The following is a 20221-nucleotide window of genomic DNA, read 5'->3' as shown; positions in this document are numbered from 1 at the left end:
ACCCCTGGTCTTACTCTTGGATCCTGTCCCTGACAACCCCCATCCCCACCTCTCCACCAAACTCCTCCAGCACTCCCCCCACACCCCTAAAGAGCACATAGAGGCTTTCTGCATGTTGACAAGCCTTCATTCGTTTTCACGTTCCCATGTAAGTATTTGGGGGAAATACCTATCTGTTTTATCTTCATGTTCTCGGCACAGGACAAAAGATAATAATGTGTGTTAGTCGCTCAGTTGTGTCTGACTCTTTGCCAACCCCATGAACTATAGCCCACCAGGCTCCTGTCCATAGAATTCGCCAGGCAAGAAAATTGGAGTGGGTTGCCATTTCCTTCGGAGAAGGCAATGGCACCCCACTCCAGTTCTCTTGCCTGGAAAAATGGACTGGCTGACCTTAAACCCCAGTCCTTTTCCTTAGGATTCTGGTGTACTTGTTCACACTTGCTGGTCTGTGGAGGCTACAGAGCTACGAGGAGGGGAAGGCAGGCTCTGGAGATAAATTACCCATAGTTGAATCTTTTTTTTTTTTTTTAATGCTTTTTTTTGTTTGTTTGTTTGGCTTCGCCAGATTTTAGTTGTGAGCTCTTAGTTGGGGCATGTGGGATCTAGTTCTCTGACCAGGGTTTGAACCTGGACCCCCAGGAAAAGTCCTCCGTAGTTGAATCTTTCTCTGCTGAGCTGTACACAGTCAGGCTAGTTCCTTCTCTGTACATCAGTTTGTGCATCAGTGTCTTCATCTGTTAAAACGGGAACCAAGGCATTTACTTCATGAGTGTTTTTGTGAGCTGATACAACCAAGAATCGAGGACTGTACCTAGGAAATAGAAACTTCTTAGTGCCTTAACAGCAATCCTTATCACTGGTTCAGCTACAAATATTTACTGAAAGCACAGACTTTTAACATTCTGGGAACTCAGATCTGTGCCCTTGAAGAGTTTTCAGTCAACCTGCCACATAATAGAAACAAGTAGTTACAGCAGTTGCTGGGATCACCTCCTCCGCCTCTAGTAGTCATTGGGGAAACGTTTGCCAAGGCCTCTTGGTCAGGGCCAGCCCTGTGCTTGATACCTGGGACCCAGAACTGATGAAGACCCAATTTCTGTCTCAAGGGGAGACTCGTGACTGCAGGTGGACAAAGCAGAGAAGCTGGACTGGATGGTGGTTTTCTGCTTGGGCCTAGGAGTCTAGTCCCCATGGGTTTCTCACCTGTGACTCCTGTACTTCTTGGATGAGTGGCCATGGGTGGATTGCTGTACCTATCAGGGCCTCAGTTTTCTTATCTGTAGTCTGGGTTCATATCAGTACCTAGTAGGGATGAAATGAGGTGATTTTAGCACCATCGCTAAAGGGTGCTAAATGCTCAACAAAATGGTGGTTTTGGATGAGTAGAATGAGGGTAGGGCTGAACAAGGGCCTGAGAGGGCACAGTGGGACTAGTCCAGAGGCTCTGTCAACCTGGGCACAGAGGCAGGGCCTGTGGGGATGAAGAGGAGGGACAGGAGTTGAGACTTGTTAGGAAGCAGGATGACTTGGATTTGGTGACTAAATGGACGTGGAGGCAGTAGGGTGACATGCAGCTGTGTTTCTGGTCCATGAGCCTGGATGGGCAGCAAGATCATGGCACAAGCTTGGGAATAGTTAGTGGGAGCAGGTTCCAGGGTCAGGCCAAGTGCTCGCATTTGCTAGGTTTGGTCTGAAAGGCCTTTGGGCCCATCAGGCACTAACAGGAGAGCACGTGGAGGTACAGGTCTGTTGCTAAAAAGAAAGATCCAAGTTGGGGAGTTTTTAACCTATAGATAGCAGCTTCAAGGAAGAGGCCAGAAATCAGTGTCAGCACTTGTGAGTTAGAACAGCCAGAGACTTGGGAGGGGATTGGGAGCAGAATGTGTCCCGAAGGAGAGATTGAGGAGGGAACAGGGGTGGGTGTTGGCGAGAGGTCACGGGAGATCAAGGACCAGAAGTGTCCATTGGATTTGGCTCCAAAGAGGCCTGGCTGTCTTCTGCTGTGCTGTGGCGGGGAGGGCACTGGAGCCAGGTTGCCTGGAATTGAGGGTGGACTTGATCTGTTTGTTCTCTGCTGTGTCCCTAGTTTCTAGGATACCCGGCATACAGGAGGTACTGAAAAAACACTTGTCTAGTGAATGAAAGTGAGGAAATCGGGTTGGAGTGTGAAAAAGGGGCAGCGAAGGTGGAGCTGGATAGAAATTTGTAGGTGGGAGAGCAGGAAGTTGCAGGCTTTCCCGTCGGATGGCTTCCATCTTCTCTTGGAAATGGCAGGCACAGTGATCTGCCTAGGTCGGGAGGGAGGTGGGGTCGTAGGGGGAGGCGAGGCCTGGGGGAGTTGCGGAGTCCCAGGGAAGAGGGGGGAGACTTCGCTGGAAATGAGCAAGGAAGGCACTACACTGTCTGGTCAAGGCAGCTGGACTTGGGACTAAACACTGATGGACGCATGGAAGGACCTCAGTGCCAGCAAGGAGCCCAGAAAGCTGATACGGAAGAAGTGGCTTGGGTTGGAGCCTGGGAAGCTGTGAAGTCCTTACGGGTAGCAGTTTTGGCTGGTCTAGCTCTGTGGCCCCAGAGGGCCTCTGCAAGAGGGAGGTTTTGGACTCAACTTTGGAGGTGGGCTGAGTTGGTCAGGGGTGTCTGGAGTCAAGGGTAAAGTGAGTGGGGTAGGGCATTTGGTCATCAGGCTCGGCGTCCCGTGGGTGATGGATGCCTTGGCCTTGGACTTCTTCCAACCTCTTACCTAAGTGTAATTTTCTAGTCTAGGAAGAGGGCTTCCCAGGTGACTCAGTGGTAAAGATTGTGCCTACTAGTGCAGGAGATGTGGGTTCGATTCCCTAGATCAGGAAGATCCCCAGGAGAAGGAAATGGCAGCCTGCTCCAGTATTCTTCCCTGGAAAATTCCTATGAACCAGGAAGAACCTGGTTCATAGGGTTGCAAAGAATCAGACACGACTTAGTGACTGAACATGCATACACTAGTCTAGAAAGAACCTGTCTACGGCCCCCTGTTACCCTCACAACAAACTTCCATGGTCCTGTTGGACATTTGGACAAGAATGGTGACTGCGCTAAACACTTCCTCTGCATCGTCTCTCCCCCCGCCTTTTTTTAAACATCTTTCGTTTAATTATTTTAAATCACTATTTTTAAAAAATGAAATGAGTTAATGTACTCTCCCTTCATTTTTGCAGCAAACCTGTGAAATCAGTGCTGCTTTTACACCATTTTATGGTTTGGAAAATGAGGCCCAGAGAGAGCAAGTGACTTGCCTAAGGTCACTCCGAGCACAGAGGCGGCAGAGCTGGGGCTTCGATCCCCACCGCTCACACTCCGCGCTTTGGAGCTCTGTGCCCATGTTCATCCAGCCTGGCATTCCAGCCTTCCTGGCCAAGACACCCCTACCCTGGGCTGGCCCTCCTCCGTAGCCTCACCCCTGCCTCTTCTGCATGTCAGAGCTCTCGATCCAGACCAGCTTGCTCTACCACCTGGGTCTGCTACCATGTAATCGAAGTTGTACCTTGAAATCAGTCTTCTAACCTCCCTGGACCTCATTTTCCTGACCTCTAAAAACGAGATGGTGATTATAGTATTCACCTCCTAGGGCAGTTGTGAAGTTAAATGTGTAATGCGTAGAACGTAGTAAACCCTTGGTGAACATGGGTTTTCATGGGTGAACATGAGGTGTTCAGGTATTCGTGTTTCGTCATCCTCATTGTTAAGGTGAGATGATGAATTGCCTTTTGTTCCTACTGCCCAAGATTCTCAGAGCTCTCCCTTTTTTTTTTTTTTTTTTCTGTGTACTTGGCCAGGACACTGGTTCTTCCTTATCTAAACTCAAATCTTCTTCCTCCTCCCCTCGATAGAATTAACTCGTGCTGTGCAGCGTGCAGGATCTTAGTTCCCTGAGCAGGTTTCAAACCTGTGCCCCCTGCAGTGGAAGCGCAGAGTCCTAACCACTGGACCGCTAGCTAGGGAAGCCCCAACTGTTGCCTTCCTTCAAGTCTCAGATCTGGCATTGTCTCCCCAGGAACCTCCCCGACCTAGTTTCTCACCGGCTCTTATCATGTCCCTTGTTGTCCCAGTTACTGTAAGACTCGGCTGCCTCCCCTGTTTCCTCACTGTTCAGCGTCTCGACACTTAGTATCTGTAGGGGGCCCTCGGTGACTGTTGGCTGCCACTCTGAGATTTAAACCCAGTGTTCTGGTCATCCAAGGGCAAAGGGACAAATTAGCTGCAGCCAAGAAAAATCAGGAGAGACTTCCTGGAAGAGGAAGCACTGGAGCTGAGCCCTGAGGGATCTGGGTTGGTTGGCAGTTCCATCAAAGACAAACATGTGCCAAAATGGGTTGGCACCAGATAGCAGGTGTCTGTTGGTAAGCAGGTGGTTTGGCTTGGCTCTTGCGGAGTGCAGTGTACAGATAGCTGGTGGCCTGTGTGTGCCCTTGGAGGGAAGGGTTCCCAACTAGCCACATAAGATCCAGGAGGGCTTCAGGTTGGTGGTGACAGTTGAGCTGGAACTCATGACTGGGTCAGAGTGAGCAGAGAGAAATTTTGGATGGAATGTGATTTCACTGAGTGGAAGGAGACAAGGGCCAGAACCTAGGGGCAGAAGCTGGATTGAAGGTGGGTAGTTTTTTTTTTTTTTCTTTTCCTGTTTAGAATGGGAGAGATTTGCAAGTGTTTATTGTTTGAGTGGGTGGAACCAGGAGAGGGAGAGGCTAGAATGCCAGAAGAGGAAGGGAAATGGTAGGAGGTGGCAGGTGGGACAGAGGGTGGAGTTTTTTGGATCAGAGCCTTGGTATATGTGTTTCCAGCTTTCCCTAAAATGTCACCCAAGGGTTCCGGAGTTTGCCTGAGAGTTGGCAAGTGGCACAAAAACTTGGCTTGATCGTTCTATTATTAATAGTTTTGAAAAGAAATTTCCTCCATTGGGTGCTATTATATCTTTCGGATGCGTGCACGCTCAGTTGTGTCCACTCTTTGGAACCCTATGGGCTGTAGTCCACCAGACTCCTCTGTCCATGAAATTTTCCAGGCAAGAATCTTAGAGTGGGTTGCCATTTCCTCCTCCAGGGCATCTTCCTGACCCAGGGATCGAACCTGCGTCTCATACATTTCCTGCATTGGCCAGCGGATTCTTTAACACTTGACAACTTTTCTAATTCTTATCTCCCTGTTTAACAAAAATAGTCTTTATATGGCAGCCAAAAGCCATAGCAACACCTAGCTAGAATTTAATAATCCTGGTCTGTTTTTATGGTGTTTATGTCTAAGTATAACATATGTATGTGAAACAATACTGGTTTTCAGTGCAAATGCTGGTTTTAAGAATTGATTTAAAGATAAATTTACATTCTGCAGATAAGTTGATACTGAATGACTGGAGTTTGGGCATCTCTGCCCCAGCCCACGGCTTCCTGAAGGGAAAGCCTCCCAGAAGCAGGGCTGGGAGAGAGATAAGAGACAGCTTCCTGGTTCCCCTCCCCACCCCTGCTGCTTTGATACAGTTCATCTCGCCCAGTGGGAACTTTCTGACATGGCTTTGGACTACTGTACTAAAGAAACTTTTCAGACCACATCTCGAGGAACTTTAGTGTATGGGGTTGGCCAAAAAAAATTTGTTTGATTTTCCATAACAGCTTACGTGGGGGGCAACCTGAATGAACTTTTTGGCCCACCCTATACTACAGTATATTAGTAGATGACTTTGGCAGAGATGGGGAAGGTTCCCTAGTAACATCAGTTTGGGAAGCCCTTCTCCACTTTCCTGCATGTTGGTCTCATCAAGGCTGTCAGAGTTGCTGGAGACCAACCCATTTCACTTTATGCAGGCCTCATTCATCTTTGTAGTTTCAACAACTGGGACCTGCTAGGCCTTCCATAAACACTGACTGAGTGAATCACTGGGAAGCCATAAATGAAGTGTGTGGTAGGGGTGCTCCGTGGGAGCTTTGGGTGGTTCACATTTGGCTTGGGAGCATCCGTTCATGCAACAGATGTACAGCAGGTAAACTACGCACCTGGCTCGGTACTGAGCACTGGGGGTGCTGAGGGGAAGAAGCCAGGGCTGCCCTTGTGAAGTCTCCATTCTGGCTGGAGGCTCACAGAAATCACAGACTAGTAAGTCAAGCCCTGGGCAGCTGGTCCTCAGGATGAGCAAACGTGGATCACGGGCGGAAATTAGTAGAGGTTGAGAAGTACCCACAGCCACCATAACTGGTGAGAAGCCCAAGGCAGGGGATGGGGGCTGCTGCTGGATCTCTCTGGGTCTCCATCAAATACAGCGTGTAGCGTGTGTGTGTCCTTGGCACAATGCTTTGGAAGCTTTAGGCCCACTCACTATGGATTTTTTTCTGTTTTTGGTTGGGCTGGGTCTTCACTGCAGGTGAGGCCTTCTTTAGTTGTGATGCTCAGGCTCTAGAGCACACAGCCTCAGTAGTTGTGGCACGCAGCTTATCCAGGTGCTCCGTGCCGGCTCTCTAGTGCAGTACATGGGCTTAGTTGCCCCACGGCATGTGGGATCTTAGTGCCCCGACCAAGGATCGGACCCATGTCTCCTGCGTTGGAAGGCAGATTCTTAACCACTGGACCGCCAGGAAAGTCCCTGTAAGGTCCACTAACTGTAATGACCCCATTTGATCTTATAACCACCTCGTGGGCAAGGCCCACCTGTTGACTATCACTTTTTGTGTTATAAACAAGGCCTGAGGCCCAGGGAGAGGGATGGGCTTGCCAAAGATCTCACATCCAATTAGTGATGGAGTTGAACCCCAAACCCAGTGTTCTTGGCCTGGGTCCTGGGGCTTCCTGCCCACCCCTGCTGTTTGGTATGGCCCAGGAGAGAACTGGGGTGAACCAGGGTGGGGATTGTGGGTTCCCTGAGACTGTGAGCTGAGGATTGAGGTCTCTGTCTCCCCCCTGTGGCCAACAGGTGCTACGACAAGCGTCTGTGGCCTCGAATGGACCTGAGCCGGAGGAAGTCACTGACCCCGCCCATGCTTAGTGGTGTGGTTCGCCGCCAGCCTAGAGCCCTGGACCTCAGCTGGACGGGTGTCTCCAAGAAGCAGCTCATGTGGCTTCTGAACCGACTGCAAGGTAGTGCTGGGTGGTGAGGTGGGGCGGGGTGAGGGAAGGGAACAGACCGGGGACAGAGCCCTCCTAGCACCTGTTTCCGGGGACCTCCCCCCTCCCCCAGGCCTGCAGGAGCTGGTGCTCTCTGGCTGCTCCTGGCTCTCTGTCTCTGCCCTGGGCTCAGCCCCACTGCCGGCCCTGCGGCTCCTGGACCTCCGCTGGATCGAGGATGTTAAAGACTCCCAGCTCCGCGAGCTGCTGCTGCCTCCGCCAGACACCAAACCAGGTGTGGCCTCTTTTGGCTCCTTTGTAGGAGGGGTTGGACAGGCTGGGGGATGAGGCCTCCACGGTCTCTTTTGACTCCTGCTGGGTGTTGAAAGGATTTGAAGAACGGATAGAGCTTGAGATTGAGGAGACAGGTCCTGCTTGGCCCATGTTCATTCATTCACTTTACTGCGTGTGCTGGGCCTGTGATCAGAGCTGAGGGGATGGGATAAGGAAGATGTAGCCCCTGACTCCCAGAGGGGAAGATAATTAGGAGATGAAATGCAGTGTGGGACAGGAGGATGACACAGAATTCTAGGAGAAGCCAGGGGATTGTGAGCGAAATCTCGGTGTGGTGGGCACTACTGGGGAGACTTCTCCCAGGGGAGCAGTGGGACCACTGTGGAAGAACACAGGCCTGGGGTGGCTGGTCAGTTCCATTTGTCAAGAGGAGCCAAAGGATCTTCTGTGAAATATCCTGGTTTTTAAATGATGGCACGTAATTCAGATTCTTTTTAAAATTCATGTGTGGGCCCAGCAAAGATATGATTGAGCAGTAGAATTGGCCCCTAGATCCTCTTGCCCTGAAGTGAAACGATGAGGACTTTTCTGAGGGAGCAGAGCAGAAACGAGGGAGCCAGCTGACTTGCAAGGTTGTGTGGAGGTGGTGGTTACATTTCCTGAGTCAGACCCCAGCCACCTCTTCACCCTGCTCAGGCCCTGGTCCCTGCCACCAGATAAAGTCAGCTTCATGGCACATAGCCTCTGGGCCTGGCCCTGGGTAGGGCCTGGAGACCTCAAACTGAGTAAGCCCCATTCCCCACCCTGGTGGAACCCCAGTCATGCAGAAATAGAAGGGCATGACATGGTAATGGCTGTGGTTGTGCAGGGGTGGGGAGGTGGGGAAGGAGGGCGATGAGAAAAGCCATTCTTAAGGAGGTGCTATTTGAATTGAGTCCTGAAAGAGACAGGGTTTTCCCAGGGAGTGTGAAGGAATAAGCAGTTTTGTGAGGCCTGGGAACCATGCTGGCAAAGAGGGGATGCTGGGAACTGGGGCTGGTCTGGTAAGCACCAACCTGGTCACTTTGGGGGTCCTATTGAGGTGTGAGGTAGGAGTGCTGACGCCTGGAGCTCTTCATCTAGTTGTAGCCAGGAGCTGGGATACTCAGCATTTTCTTTGGTCCCCACCAGTCTGTTCTCCATAATGAAGCCAGGGGAACCACCCAGAAGATCAGGCCTGTCCACGTCACCCCATGTTCTCCACTCGTTCTTGTTGTTCCCTGGTGCTCTTTGGATGCAGATCAGTATTTTGCCATGGTCGATAAGGCCACTGGTCTGGCTCCCACTAAGCTATGCTATCCTTACATTTCAGCCACCTCAGCCTCCTTGCCAAGTTTCCTCCAGCCCCAGGGCCTTTGCTCACTCCTCTTTGCCTAGAATGCTCTATCCTCCTCGCCTGATACCCAATCGCTTTTTAGGCCTCAGCATCAATGTCATTTCCTCCTAGAAGCCCTCCAAGATCTCTTCCTGCATTGAGATGAGAGTCCCTCTTCCAGAGAGCAGTCCCCTCCTAGCATATCACTGTACAGTGGTGAAATTATTTGGTTAAAATCTGTCTCCTACAAGGTTCTTAAGCTCCATGAGGTCACGGACTGTCAACTCAGCCCAGCACCTTGCTTTGGCAATTCTCTTTCATGGCTCCTTTCTTGCCACCCCATCCCCCTCACAGCAGTTTTGGAAGGGGAAGGAACTAGGATAGAGAAGGAACTAGGATTTCTGGGTGAGGCCCCAGAGGTCTTGAGTGACAGCTGCAGGTCACATAGGCCAGGCCAAATCTGAGCACCCACCCGTGGCCCTCTCTTCCTGAAGCTGGACTGAGCGTTGAGAACAGTGCATTCTGTGAGGTGAGAATGTGCTGGTTGCCTGGCAGGCCAACTCCATCTTCTGCTTGAATTGACTTCAGTCTAAGCTCCTTTATCACGAGCTCGCAAAGGTGAGCCATCCAGGCCCCCCCAAGCCTAACATGCTCCTTGAGACTCTACCCACTTTTTCTTTCCCCCTTGGCCACACTAGGTCTTTGTTGGCTTCACTCGGGCTTTCTCTAGTTGCAGCAAGCGGGAGCTACTCTTTGTTGCAATGCACAGGCTTCTCATTGCGGTGGCTTCTCTTGTTGCAGAGCAGGGGCTCTAGGGCACATGGGCTTCAGTAGTTTTGGTGCTTGGGCTCAGTAGTGGCTCACGGGCTCAGTTGCTCCTTGGCATGTGGGATCTTTCTGCACCAGGGATTGAATCCATGTCCCCAGTATGGGCAGGCGGATTCTTAACCGCTGGAGCACCATGGAAATCCTGTACGCCCACCTCTGTCCCCTTGGCTTCCTGTCCTCATGTGGCGTCCCTGGATCAACACTGCGAGTTTTCCTTCTTCCTTGCTTTTGCCCCTGCTGTTCTCTGCCTGGCTACCCTTCCCTTCGCCATTCCTTCTCATTCAAATAAATCCCTAAAGGCCCACCTCAGTGAAATCCTTCTTGAGCCCACTTGCCTTGCCCTAGCCACACGAGACCTCTCTTTCCTCCGCTTCCCTCTGTTGGCCTTTAGCTGTGGCCTGAGGTTGAGGGCATCAGCAGGTATATCCCCTCTCCAGGCTCCCAGCTCCTCAAGGAGAAAAGGAGAGAATTCAGAGCTTGCCAAGTAGGTGCCCAGAGGTGGCCTGGCAGGTTACAGAAGTGGTGAGCTTGGTGCAGGATGTTAGGGAGTACACCTTACCACCTAGCTTCAGCATCATCGTGGGGTGAATGGGGTAGCCCAGTGATGCTAGATCTTACAATTTTTCAGGGAAAAGCTCCACATCAAAATTTCTTTATAAAAATGCCCTTTTATGTAGCATCCCTGGTGGCTCAGATGGTAAAGAATCTGCCCGCAATGTGGGAGACCCGAGTTTGATCCCTGAGTCAGGAGGATCCCCTGGAGAAGGGAATGGCTACCCACTCCAGTATTCTTGCCTGGAGAATTCTATGGACAGAGCAGCCTGGTAGGTTACAATCCATGGGGTCGGACAGGAGTGAGCGACTAAGACACACCTCTTACATAGCATCAGTCATTAAGAAAAATGTGAGCACTTTGCAGATCCATAAAACACTCGTGCAGGCTAGTTCCCTGACTTGGGGTCGTATGATCTAGTTTATTTATTTCAGGGTGAGGCTGGGGCCTGGAAAGCTGATAGCATTGTGGTTAAGAGTTAGGACTTGTGAGTCACAAGGCCTGGTGTCTTGGCTCTGTTCATCCACAGTCATGTGATCTTGAGTAGCTGGCTTGGGGATGTAAGCCTGAGTGTTCTCATCTGTAAACAGGAATGATGATCAGAAAACTTACCTCCCGAGGCTGTGGTTCCTAAAGCGTGGTCTCGGGACCGGCAGCTCAGCGTTGCTGGAGAACTTGGTTTTTCCTTTGTCTGGATTTTTTTTGACCATGCTGTGTGGCATGCAGGATCTTAGTTTCCCAACCAAAGATTGAACCTATGCCCCACGCAGGAGAAGCAGAGAGTCTTAACCTGGACCTCCAGGGAAGTCCCAGGAAAACTTGTTAGACTCCCTGGGGGCGGGACCAGCGATTGGTTTCACCCAGCAGCCCAGGGAGGTACAGAAGTCAGTCTCTGTCTCTCTCTCTCTCTCTCTCGTTTTTTCTTTCTCTCTCTCCTCTAATTGGAGAGCCACTGGGCTAGGGGCAGACTGCCACTTAGCCGCTGCCTGGCCTATAGTGCGTGCTCAAGCATAGTTACAAAAGTGGAAATGCAGGATCATGGTAGATACAATATAAAGGAAAGCTTTAGGGGCAGAGATGAAGAGTGGGAGCTCTTCTACCCCAGAGACAGAGAAAGGGGAGGTCTCTGAGCTCAGATGGGAAAGCCAGGGACCATGGCCAGGCAAGGGACTGAACACAGGTGGCCTTGGGCAGGGTCCCCTGTGGAGTTTGGCTCAAGTGTTTCTGAAGGAGGGAGAGGAATTTGGAGCTGAGACAGGGGTGAGACCTTGTAGGAACTTGAATGTTCTCCCACGTAGATTAGACTTCCTGAGGTGCCCTTGGAGAGTTTTCAGCAGAAGAGGGATGTGGTCTCATATATTTGAGAACTGCTCTTTTTTTAAATTAATTTTTATCGGAGTATAGTTGCTCTACAGTGTTGTGTTCGTTTCTGCTGTACAGCAAAGTAAATCAGCTATATGTATACAAATATACATCCCCGCTTTTGGGGATTTCCTTCCCATTTAGGCTGCAAGAGAGCACTGAGTAGGGAAGGTTCCATGAGCTGTACAGAAGGTTCCCATTGCTTACATATTTGATACATAGTATCAGCAGTGTATCTGTGTCAAGCCCCAGCTCCCGGTTGTCACCCCGCCACCCTTTCTCCCTTGTGAGAATCGCTGTCTTTTGATAAGTGAGGAGGTGGGACAGGAGGCCGTCCGGGTGGGGATGTCATTTGTTGGATGAGTGACTGTATATTGACAGGCGTTTATGTCCCAGGTTCTGTGCATAGATCAAGAACAAGACAGACAAAAATTCCTGCCTTGCTGGAAGTGGCATTCTGGTGCAAGGGTCCCCAACCCCCAGTATCACTCCCCATGGCTCCCTGTCGCTCCCATTACAACCTGAAGCGTCCCCCCTTCCCTCAGCCCTGTCCATGGAAAAATTGTCTTCCATGAAACCATGTGCGAAAAAAGGTTGAGGACTGCTGTTCTAGTGGGAGAGAGAAAAACACGTCAGTGAGAAAAAGAGGAGAAAGTGCAGGGAAGGAGTTGGAGTACGTGGAAGGTTATAGTTCCGAATGGCATAATCGTGGAAGGCCTCACCCAGGAGTCAGTGTGAGCAGTGGACAGATGAAATGATGGCGGCTTATATGGGTTTGGGGGAGAAGAGCAAGCCACGAGCTACGCAGAAAACGCAAGTCGAGGTTCCCTTAGAGTGGGAGCAGGTCGGGGGTGGTGAGGGAGGAGGGTGCAGACATAGCCGGTGCGGGGACGCGAGCGGCCCACAGTGGTGACCTCTTCTCTGCCCACCGCAGGGCAAACGGAGAGCCGAGGGCGGCTACAGGGGGTAGCAGAGCTGCGCCTGGCCGGCCTGGAGCTGACGGATGCCTCCTTGCGGCTCCTGCTGCGCCACGCGCCCCAGCTGAGCGCCCTGGACCTGAGCCACTGCGCCCACGTTGGGGATCCCAGTGTCCACCTTCTCACTGCCCCCACCTCCCCGCTCCGAGAGACCCTGGTACACCTCAATCTCGCCGGTAAGCGCCGTCCCTTATCTCTCCATCCTTCCAGCCTCCTGGGCCCTGTGGTCCGTGTGGACCCCCTGCTCACCTTCTGGCCTCAGCTGCCGTTGCCCCACCCTCAGGTTGTCACCGCCTCACGGACCACTGCCTCCCGCTGTTCCGCCGCTGCCCGCGCCTCCGCCGCCTCGACCTGCGCTCCTGCCGCCAGCTCTCCCCGGAAGCTTGTGCCCGGCTGGCAGCCGCCGGGCCCCCTGGCCCCTTCCGCTGCCCAGAAGAGAAGCTGCTTCTCAAGGACAGCTAGTTGGGTGCCCCCCACCCTCCCCCAGGACTCATCAGGAGCCTGGACCTCAGGCCTTCATTTCACCCCTGCCAGGAGGCCAGGTCACCCACCTCATGACTTGGGATTCCTGAGTTTTACGACTTGGGGTTCCTGCCCAGGGACTCGAGCCAGCCTCCCCCACTCTCTACCCCCTGCACTGATATCTCTGGGGGTCTCTTCTTCCCATCCCCTCCCCCTTCCACCTGCTTCATTGTCCATCCCCTGGGGGAAGCGGGTCAGAGGTACTGGGGGGCGCTGAGCCAAAGGGCTGGTGGGAGGGGGGTTGAGGTGCAGTTTGACGGGGGGCGAATGGGGAGAGTATCTGCACACAGGATGCTGGGAGCAGGGGGCTGGGGGATGTGGAGGATGGGCTGGGGGGTGGGGGGCGGGCAGAGAGCAGACCATCAGGGGTTCAGGGAACAAAGACCAGATACTTGGAATTGGGGGGGGGTAGGGTGGGGGGGCCAAAAAGGGAAACCAGAGGAGCAACTGGGGATCCAGGTGTCAGAGATGAGGGGACTCGGGGAACCAGGGGAGAGCAACAGGGCTGAGTGAGGGGCGGGGGGCAAGAGCAGGTGCAAGGGGGGCGGTAGTAGCCCCTCGGGGTCACCCCTCTCCTTCCTCCCTCCCTGGATTTCAGTTCCTTCTCCCCAGCCCTGACTCCTTGAACGTCACTGACAATGGCAGCTATCTTGAGGAGTGGGGCCCGCGGGCCTGCCCGCTGTTCAGCGCGCCCTGGGGAGTGGTGAGGGGTACCCCCGCCCCCTACCTGCCTCCCCGCACTATACTTGAACATTCATCTGTACTGAAGTGTTACTTGAACCGGGGGAACCTCGGGCCTGGGGGAGCCAGAGCTTAAGGGGACGGGACCAGCTTGGACTGAGACTGGACTGGTGGACCGCCCAGTTCGGACTGGACCACCCCAGGCTCTCTCGCTTTACTGTATTGAGCAGCTCCACCCCTCCTGACCCTGAGGTGGGGGTGGGGGGTGGTGGGCCAGCCCAGTGATGGGGAAGATGGGACTCCTCCAGCTTGGCTCTTCCCACTCTTTCATCGTCATGGAACCTTGTATCCCATTTGCCCAGGGAACTGCCACTCCTGGTTGCCATGGAATTAGCAGCCAATGGACACCTCCCAAAGCCAGTGCTAAGGCTGGAAATGGCCCCTCTTAGTTGCCATGGGAACTTAGTAACGACTCTTGGCCCTCCCCTGCCCCTTCCTCTGCGGGGGCGGGGCTTTGGGAGCCAGGGGTAGGGGCAGGGGCCAGGTCCCGCCCCTCAGCCCGGGTCTCCCTGGGGAGCCAGACTGGACCATGTTGGGGAGGGGGGAATAGCCACATACCTCAGGTAACAGGGAGGTGCGCGGGTGGGGGGGAGGGACTGGGTGGACCAAAGGCCGGAGGGGAGGGGGTCCTGGGGATTCGCAGAAGGCTTGAGGATGGGGCCGCTTGTGGGAGGGGGAGGAGGCAGCCCAGCAAGGGATAAGTGGGGGACCCAGCCGGGCTGGGCCCCTGGGCCCCGGGTCTGTACAATACGGTTTGCTATAAAACTCAAAATCTTCCAGCCGGGGCCGCCGAGTTTGCGTGTGGTTGTCTGTGGCGTTGGGGATGCCGAGGGTGGGAGTTAGGGGGGATGACCGGAGTATTCTTTGAGGGTCTGGGAGGACGGGGCTCTCTGGATGGGTCTGGGGGACCTAAGGTCTAAGTGGGCCTCCAGAAATTGAGGCTGCAGGGCCTCCTGCAGTCTTTAGGGTGAGATGGGGTCACTTCTCCTGAGTTTACTGTTCAGGTGAGGGTTAGGAGTCTGGACATTCGAGGTGTGCAGGTGTACCTGGAGTGGTCCAGGATCCGGAACTCCCAGTCACTGGGGCTCGGCGTTCATCACAGTGGGATTGAGGCACCCAGAGGACGTCCTAGGTGGACTGGGGTCTCGGGGTCCCTTGGGATCTCTGTCCACGGTCCCCCGGCTCCACCCCATCATGTGGCCGCCTCAGCTCCGCCTCCGCCCCAGTTCCTGTTTCGGCCTCGGCTTCAGCCCCTAGGGCTCCCCGCAGTCGCCTGCTCTTCCTGCTCCGCCCGGGCCACGTCTTCCTGGGAGCTCGCCGCCCGCATCCCCGCTCGTCCCGCCAGGGCATGGGGCCTTCCCCAGACCTGGGCCCGCCCTGCTGGGGCCTCAGAGGCGACTCGGCTCCGCCTTGACGGACCAGCCCGCTTGGTGCCGCGGCCCCAGGATGAAGGGCGGCGAGGGGGACCCGGGCGAACAGGCCCCGCTGAACCCGGAGGCCGAGAGCCCCGCGGGCTCGGCCACGTACCGGGAGTTCGTGCATCGCGGCTACCTGGACCTCATGGGGGCCAGTCAGCATTCGCTGCGGGCGCTCAGCTGGCGCCGCCTCTACCTCAGCCGGGCCAAGCTCAAAGCCTCCAGCCGCACGTCTGCCCTGCTCTCGGGCTTCGCCATGGTGAGGGGAGGGAAGGGGCGCACAGGGTGGGGGTGAAGCCCCTGGTGGGGAACGGATCGGAGGCAAGATGAACAGGTACCTAAGGGAGACAGGGTGGAGGAGTGGGAAAGACCGGTCTTTCAAAGGAAAAGTAGGGGGAGGAAACAAGGTCCCAAGGGACTATGCAAGTCTCTCTTAATGGGTGTGGGGGTGGCTCCTAGCATAAACTGGGCCCGAGGAGGATAAGCAAATCCTAAACGCGTCACTGGGGACACACATCACAGGGAAACATACGCAAGGACAGAGCGCAGAGCTCCAGAAGGGACAGGATACGGCAGAAGTGGTTTCTGGGTCCCCACCACAGGCTCAACAGCAAATCCGAGCTGGTTGGGGCTGAAGGATGACTTCAAGCATCCAGGGGGTGAGAATAAACTGGATGGAGCAGTCACCCAACAGGAGGAGGGCGGCCAGGCCCTAGGGGACATGAAGAGTGCTTAGTGGTGGCCTGGGAAAGCTCTCAGAAGATACCTGTGAGGGAGTCTCTGGGGAGAAAGCTGTCTAGGAAGCACGATTCTGGAGATGATAAACTCCAAGTGTGGGCAGATGCTAATCAGCTAAACTCCAAGTGTGGGCAGATGCTAATCAGCTAACGGTCCAGCAGAGGCCTCACAGGAAGCAGGCTGAGGGAGGTCCTAGGGTGAGGAGACATCAGCAGACACAGGTCCTGGCTCCTTCCTGCCTGTGGCCAGCTGTGTGACCCGGGACAGGCCTCCGCCCCCCATTGCTGGCCAGTGGGAAATTGTGAGATTGTGGAAGGGCGCGCCCTCTGTAGCTGGCCAGGGAGCCACCCCAAGCAAGATGAGCTGATATTTGTCATCAGATCCTGGATCCAGGCACGTCAGAGCAAGACCCGCATCAGAATGGCTGAGACTCCCTGTTGATGGAAACCAAGGCCCAAAGTGCGTGGTGGCTCTGCCAGAGCACTCAGCAGCTGAAGGATACAGGAGGAACTGAGACCCAGGGTCGCTGGACTGTTCTTCCAGGATATCATGACAGGAAAAAGGAGAAAATGGGCTGGAGAGGGGTCCTCATGGAAATGGGGGTATCAAGATGGGGATAAAAAGGGGCCATAGCCCTGGGTGGTTTGAGTTGGTCCCTGCCCCTCTCTTTGTCACAGCCTCTGTATTCGCATGACTGGCAGGAACATTTCTATCCCTAAGGGTCATCCTTAGGTCTATGGTTTTCTATGTGAGGGTCCTGGATCCACAGGCCAGCTCACCCTGCCAGATGTGGGGTCATCTCAGGACAGGGAATGCTCCCCTTCACCTGTACAGACTGCAGAGAAAGGAGAGCAGCCCTGGGGACCCAGCTGAGGGAGTTGCCCCACCCCCAACCCCCCATGGTCCAGTGTGTTCCCAAGGAGACAATCCCGCCTGCTCTGAACTTGCAGGTTGCTGAGGTGACAGCTTAAGGGCCAGGACCTTCTCTGCAGGATCAAGAGGCCAGATGAGTAGGTTCTGGGGGTCACACTGGCCCCAGTCCTGTCAGGGATGAACAAGGCTGAATCAGGCTCCGGAGAAACCAAGACCAGGCCTGGCCCAGATTACTGTCTGTAGAAAACTGCTAACATCTGCTGCGGCCCAATTTCCCAAAATACTCAGCCTTGCCTTCCTACTACTACCCTCTCGGCTCTGCACTTTCCTCCTTGCCCCAGCCCAGAGCAATCTAATGGATCCTGAAAGAACCAGGCATGGGGAAAGAACCTGATCCTGGAATTCAGGTGACCTGGGTTAGAATAACATTATATAAATTGTATTGAACCGTCACTAAGTACCAGGCACTATGCTTAAGGGTTTAATGTGTATCATCTTCCTATCATCCTCCAAAGTAGGTACTACTACTAAGACTATTTTATAAATGAGAAAACTGAGGATCAGAAATATTAAGACACCTGCCTATGGTTCCACAGCAAGTACGTGGCAGGATTTGAATTTAGTCAGTTTAGCTCAGAATCCAAATTTATACAACCCTAGAACAAGTTTATCAACTCTAATATGTGCAAAGACCACACAGGTGGTATGGATGTCAAGTTGGCTGGGTGGGGACTGTGGCTTTCAAGAGACCCTCATCACCTGTGCAAAGGGAGCAGCCATGACTCAACTCTGACTGATAGTTGCCATGCAGGAATGTGGGCCTGGTGTAATCTGATCTTCCAAATTTCCAGGAGGATCTGGAAATAGGGATATTTACATGAAATCTCTTGAGTTTTAGAAGTTGGCAACAATTCTTAAAAAAAATAAAATAAAATGCACTGTCTGAGCCAAGCAGAACATGTTTGCAAGCTGGCTTGGGTTGTGGTGTGCCAGTTTGCAAACTCCAGCCTTGGACTTCAGTGTTAACTCTAATAATAACAGCAAACATTTACTTGAGCATACTATGTACCTCACACTATTCTTATCACTTGATGTATCTCTAAACGTATCATTAAATTTTCACAACAACCCTATAAGGCAGGTAGGTGCTGTTATCCATCCCTATTTTCCAGATGAGGAAAGGGAGGCACAGTGAGAACTAAACCACTTGCTCAAGACTACAGTTTGTACAACTGAAAATTAACCCAGGCAGCCCCGCTCCAGAATCTGTGCTTTTTTTAACCCCTATTTTTTTAAGTGAAAATCATGTGCATCTTTTTCAAAATTATCTTAAACTTACTTATTTGGCTGCATTGGGTGTTAGTTACAGCACATTGGACATATTGCGGCCCACAGACTCTCCATTTGCAGCTCGTGGGCTTAGTTGCTCCAAGGCATGTAGGATCTTAGTTCTCCCTCCAGGGATTGAACCCGTGTCCCCTGCATTGCAAGGCAGATTCTTAACCACTGGACCATCAGGGAAGCCCGGGCCCCTGTATTATAAAAGATAAGATGGTCAGAAACATGCCATCCAACCCTCTAGTTTCCCCCCAGGAGGGGAAACCAAAGCCTGGAAGAGGACAGAGCCTTGCCAAGGTTGTCCATTTATTCACTTAAAGCATGGGGGCCTTCTTTCTACTAAGCACTGTTCTAGGTCTTAGGGATACATCAGTGATGTACAGGCAAAAAAGCCCTCTACTGTTGAGGTTATGGACACTCAACCCATCCCCTCTTGTCCCCACAGGTGGCCATGGTTGAGGTGCAGCTGGAGAGCAAACATGAATACCCGCCGGGCCTGCTGGTGGCCTTCAGCGCCTGCACCACCGTGCTGGTGGCTGTGCACCTCTTTGCACTCATGGTCTCCACCTGTCTGCTGCCTCACATTGAAGCCGTTAGCAACATCCACAACCTCAACTCTGTCCACCAGTCTCCACACCAGAGACTCCACCGCTACGTGGAACTGGCCTGGGGCTTCTCCACTGCCTTGGGCACCTTCCTTTTTCTGGCTGAAGTTGTCCTGGTTGGCTGGGTCAAGTTTGTGCCCATCGGGGCCCCCTTAGGCACATCAGGCTCAGTGGGACCTGCCTCCCAGCTGCCGCCAGTGGCCACCTCCCTTAGTCCAGCTTCCAAGCCGTCCTCTGTTTCTGTAGCCCCATCACAGGCTGAGCCCCCTGAGCCCTGCCCCCCACGGCAAGCATGTGGCAGTGGTGCGGCCCATGGACCAGGCTGGCAAGCCGCCATGGCCTCCACGGCAATCATGGTACCTGTAGGGCTAGTGTTTGTGGCCTTTGCCCTGCATTTCTACCGCTCCTTGGTGGCTCACAAGACCGACCGCCACAAGCAAGAGCTAGAGGAGTTGAGTCGCCTGCAGGGGGAGCTTCAGGCTGTGTGAGGCTGGTGTTAGCCCAAGGCTGAGAGCACTGCCTGCCCCAGGGGTCAGTCAGAGGCCCCGGATCTACCAACCCCATTCTGAGGCCGTGCGTGGAGCTACTTCCTGTGGCCACTCTCAGGTGGAGAACAGATTCCTGCCCTCAGGGTCCTTCGGGCTAGATCTTGGGGCAGCTCCCACATTCCCAGGGATTCTCCCTGTCTAGTCTGCCTCATGGGTTTTGGAAGCTCTACTCTACACCCAGGGGGCTGGGAAGAGAATGAGAGTTAAGTGGAAGGTCCTTGGTCCAAGCTCCTGTGGCAGGTAGAGGGGAGGCAGGGAGACCCTGGTCAGACCTTCGGTGCTCTTAGCCACTTGCCCCCATACAGAATGAGAACGTCAGAAGGATACTCGCCCATCCAGCTGGCCCAGAAGGCAGGCAATCCTTATTTTACTTTTGTAGACTGTTTTATGGTTGGCTTTTTTTTTTTTTTTAAGCTTTCCCCCATCCTCAGATTTTGATTTCCACGTTCTCCCTTTGGCATTTGGGTAGAGAGGGATTTAGGTGTTTCTCCCCCAGGCACAGGTCCAGCCTTTCCAAGGGAGAGCTTCCCTATTTGGAGGAGGTTCAAATGCCTGCCCCACTGCCCTAGACACACACTCATGCTTCTATAATTGATTCCTACCCTCCTGGTCCAGGGCCGGGGGGCCACGCACCCAGCCTGACTCCCTAGCAAGGATTGGGGTGATAAGGGAGAAGGTCCATTCCATAGCCCTTAGAATACAGAACTCTTCTGACACTGAATTTTTGATGCACCTAGTTTTGTATAATAAATTGTGTTTTACACATGTCGCTGTGGCTGTGAATGGAGTGAAGAGGAGGCCTCCTCGGGAACAGGGACTTGTTCTTAAGAGCCAAGTAGAGGCAAGTATCCCTGGGGGCAGGGTAGAGGTGGAGGAGGGAAGGTTCCAGGCTTGACTCCCTTCTAGTGCTGACAGGGCCCAGTAGCTTCTGAATGTGGAGACTGAGTTAGGCTAAAGGGTTTTGCAATCTTGTTACAGAATCCAGGGTCTTTATCTCTTCCATTG

At 53.3% G+C, this 20221-nt stretch overlaps 2 protein-coding genes and 1 long non-coding RNA gene across 3 annotated transcripts in view; 2 read left to right on the top strand and 1 right to left on the bottom strand.

Moving 5' to 3' along the window:
- The window catches only part of FBXL19 (F-box and leucine rich repeat protein 19), a 43490-nt gene extending 30220 nt beyond the window's left edge, over nt 1-13270 (top strand). The window contains 4 exon segments of the mRNA XM_070362776.1: nt 6938-7101; nt 7202-7363; nt 12394-12612; nt 12720-13270. Coding sequence (XP_070218877.1) covers nt 6938-7101; nt 7202-7363; nt 12394-12612; nt 12720-12898 — 724 coding nt within the window. The 3' untranslated portion in view covers nt 12899-13270.
- LOC138985618 (uncharacterized) lies at nt 687-11836 on the bottom strand. Its single transcript, XR_011462648.1, has 3 exons — nt 10710-11836; nt 1207-1305; nt 687-814 (listed from the first exon to the last, which is right to left on the bottom strand). It is a non-coding gene; the product is annotated as an uncharacterized lncRNA (long non-coding RNA).
- Nucleotides 13271-14921: 1651 nt separating the features above from the next.
- Nucleotides 14922-19981, top strand: ORAI3 (ORAI calcium release-activated calcium modulator 3). The gene is made up of 2 exons (XM_005886986.2): nt 14922-15373; nt 18509-19981. The coding sequence occupies exons 1-2, from the start codon at nt 15146-15148 to the stop codon at nt 19154-19156; spliced, it is 876 nt and encodes a 291-aa protein (XP_005887048.1). The 5' UTR covers nt 14922-15145; the 3' UTR covers nt 19157-19981.
- Nucleotides 19982-20221: the final 240 nt, after the last annotated feature.

Source organism: Bos mutus, chromosome 25, assembly GCF_027580195.1.
Source record: "Bos mutus isolate GX-2022 chromosome 25, NWIPB_WYAK_1.1, whole genome shotgun sequence".
Classification (NCBI taxonomy): Eukaryota; Metazoa; Chordata; class Mammalia; order Artiodactyla; family Bovidae; genus Bos; species Bos mutus.
This window is presented reverse-complemented; position numbering and strand designations above follow the sequence as displayed.

Excerpts from the sequence above, each read along its gene's own strand:
- ORAI3 (XM_005886986.2), top strand. The coding sequence starts at position 15,146 with ATGAAGGGCGGCGAGGGGGACCCGGGCGAACAGGCCCCGCTGAACCCG. Across the intron at positions 15,374-18,508 it reads TGCTCTCGGGCTTCGCCATG|GTGGCCATGGTTGAGGTGCA; the intron begins GTGAGGGGAGGG and ends TTGTCCCCACAG.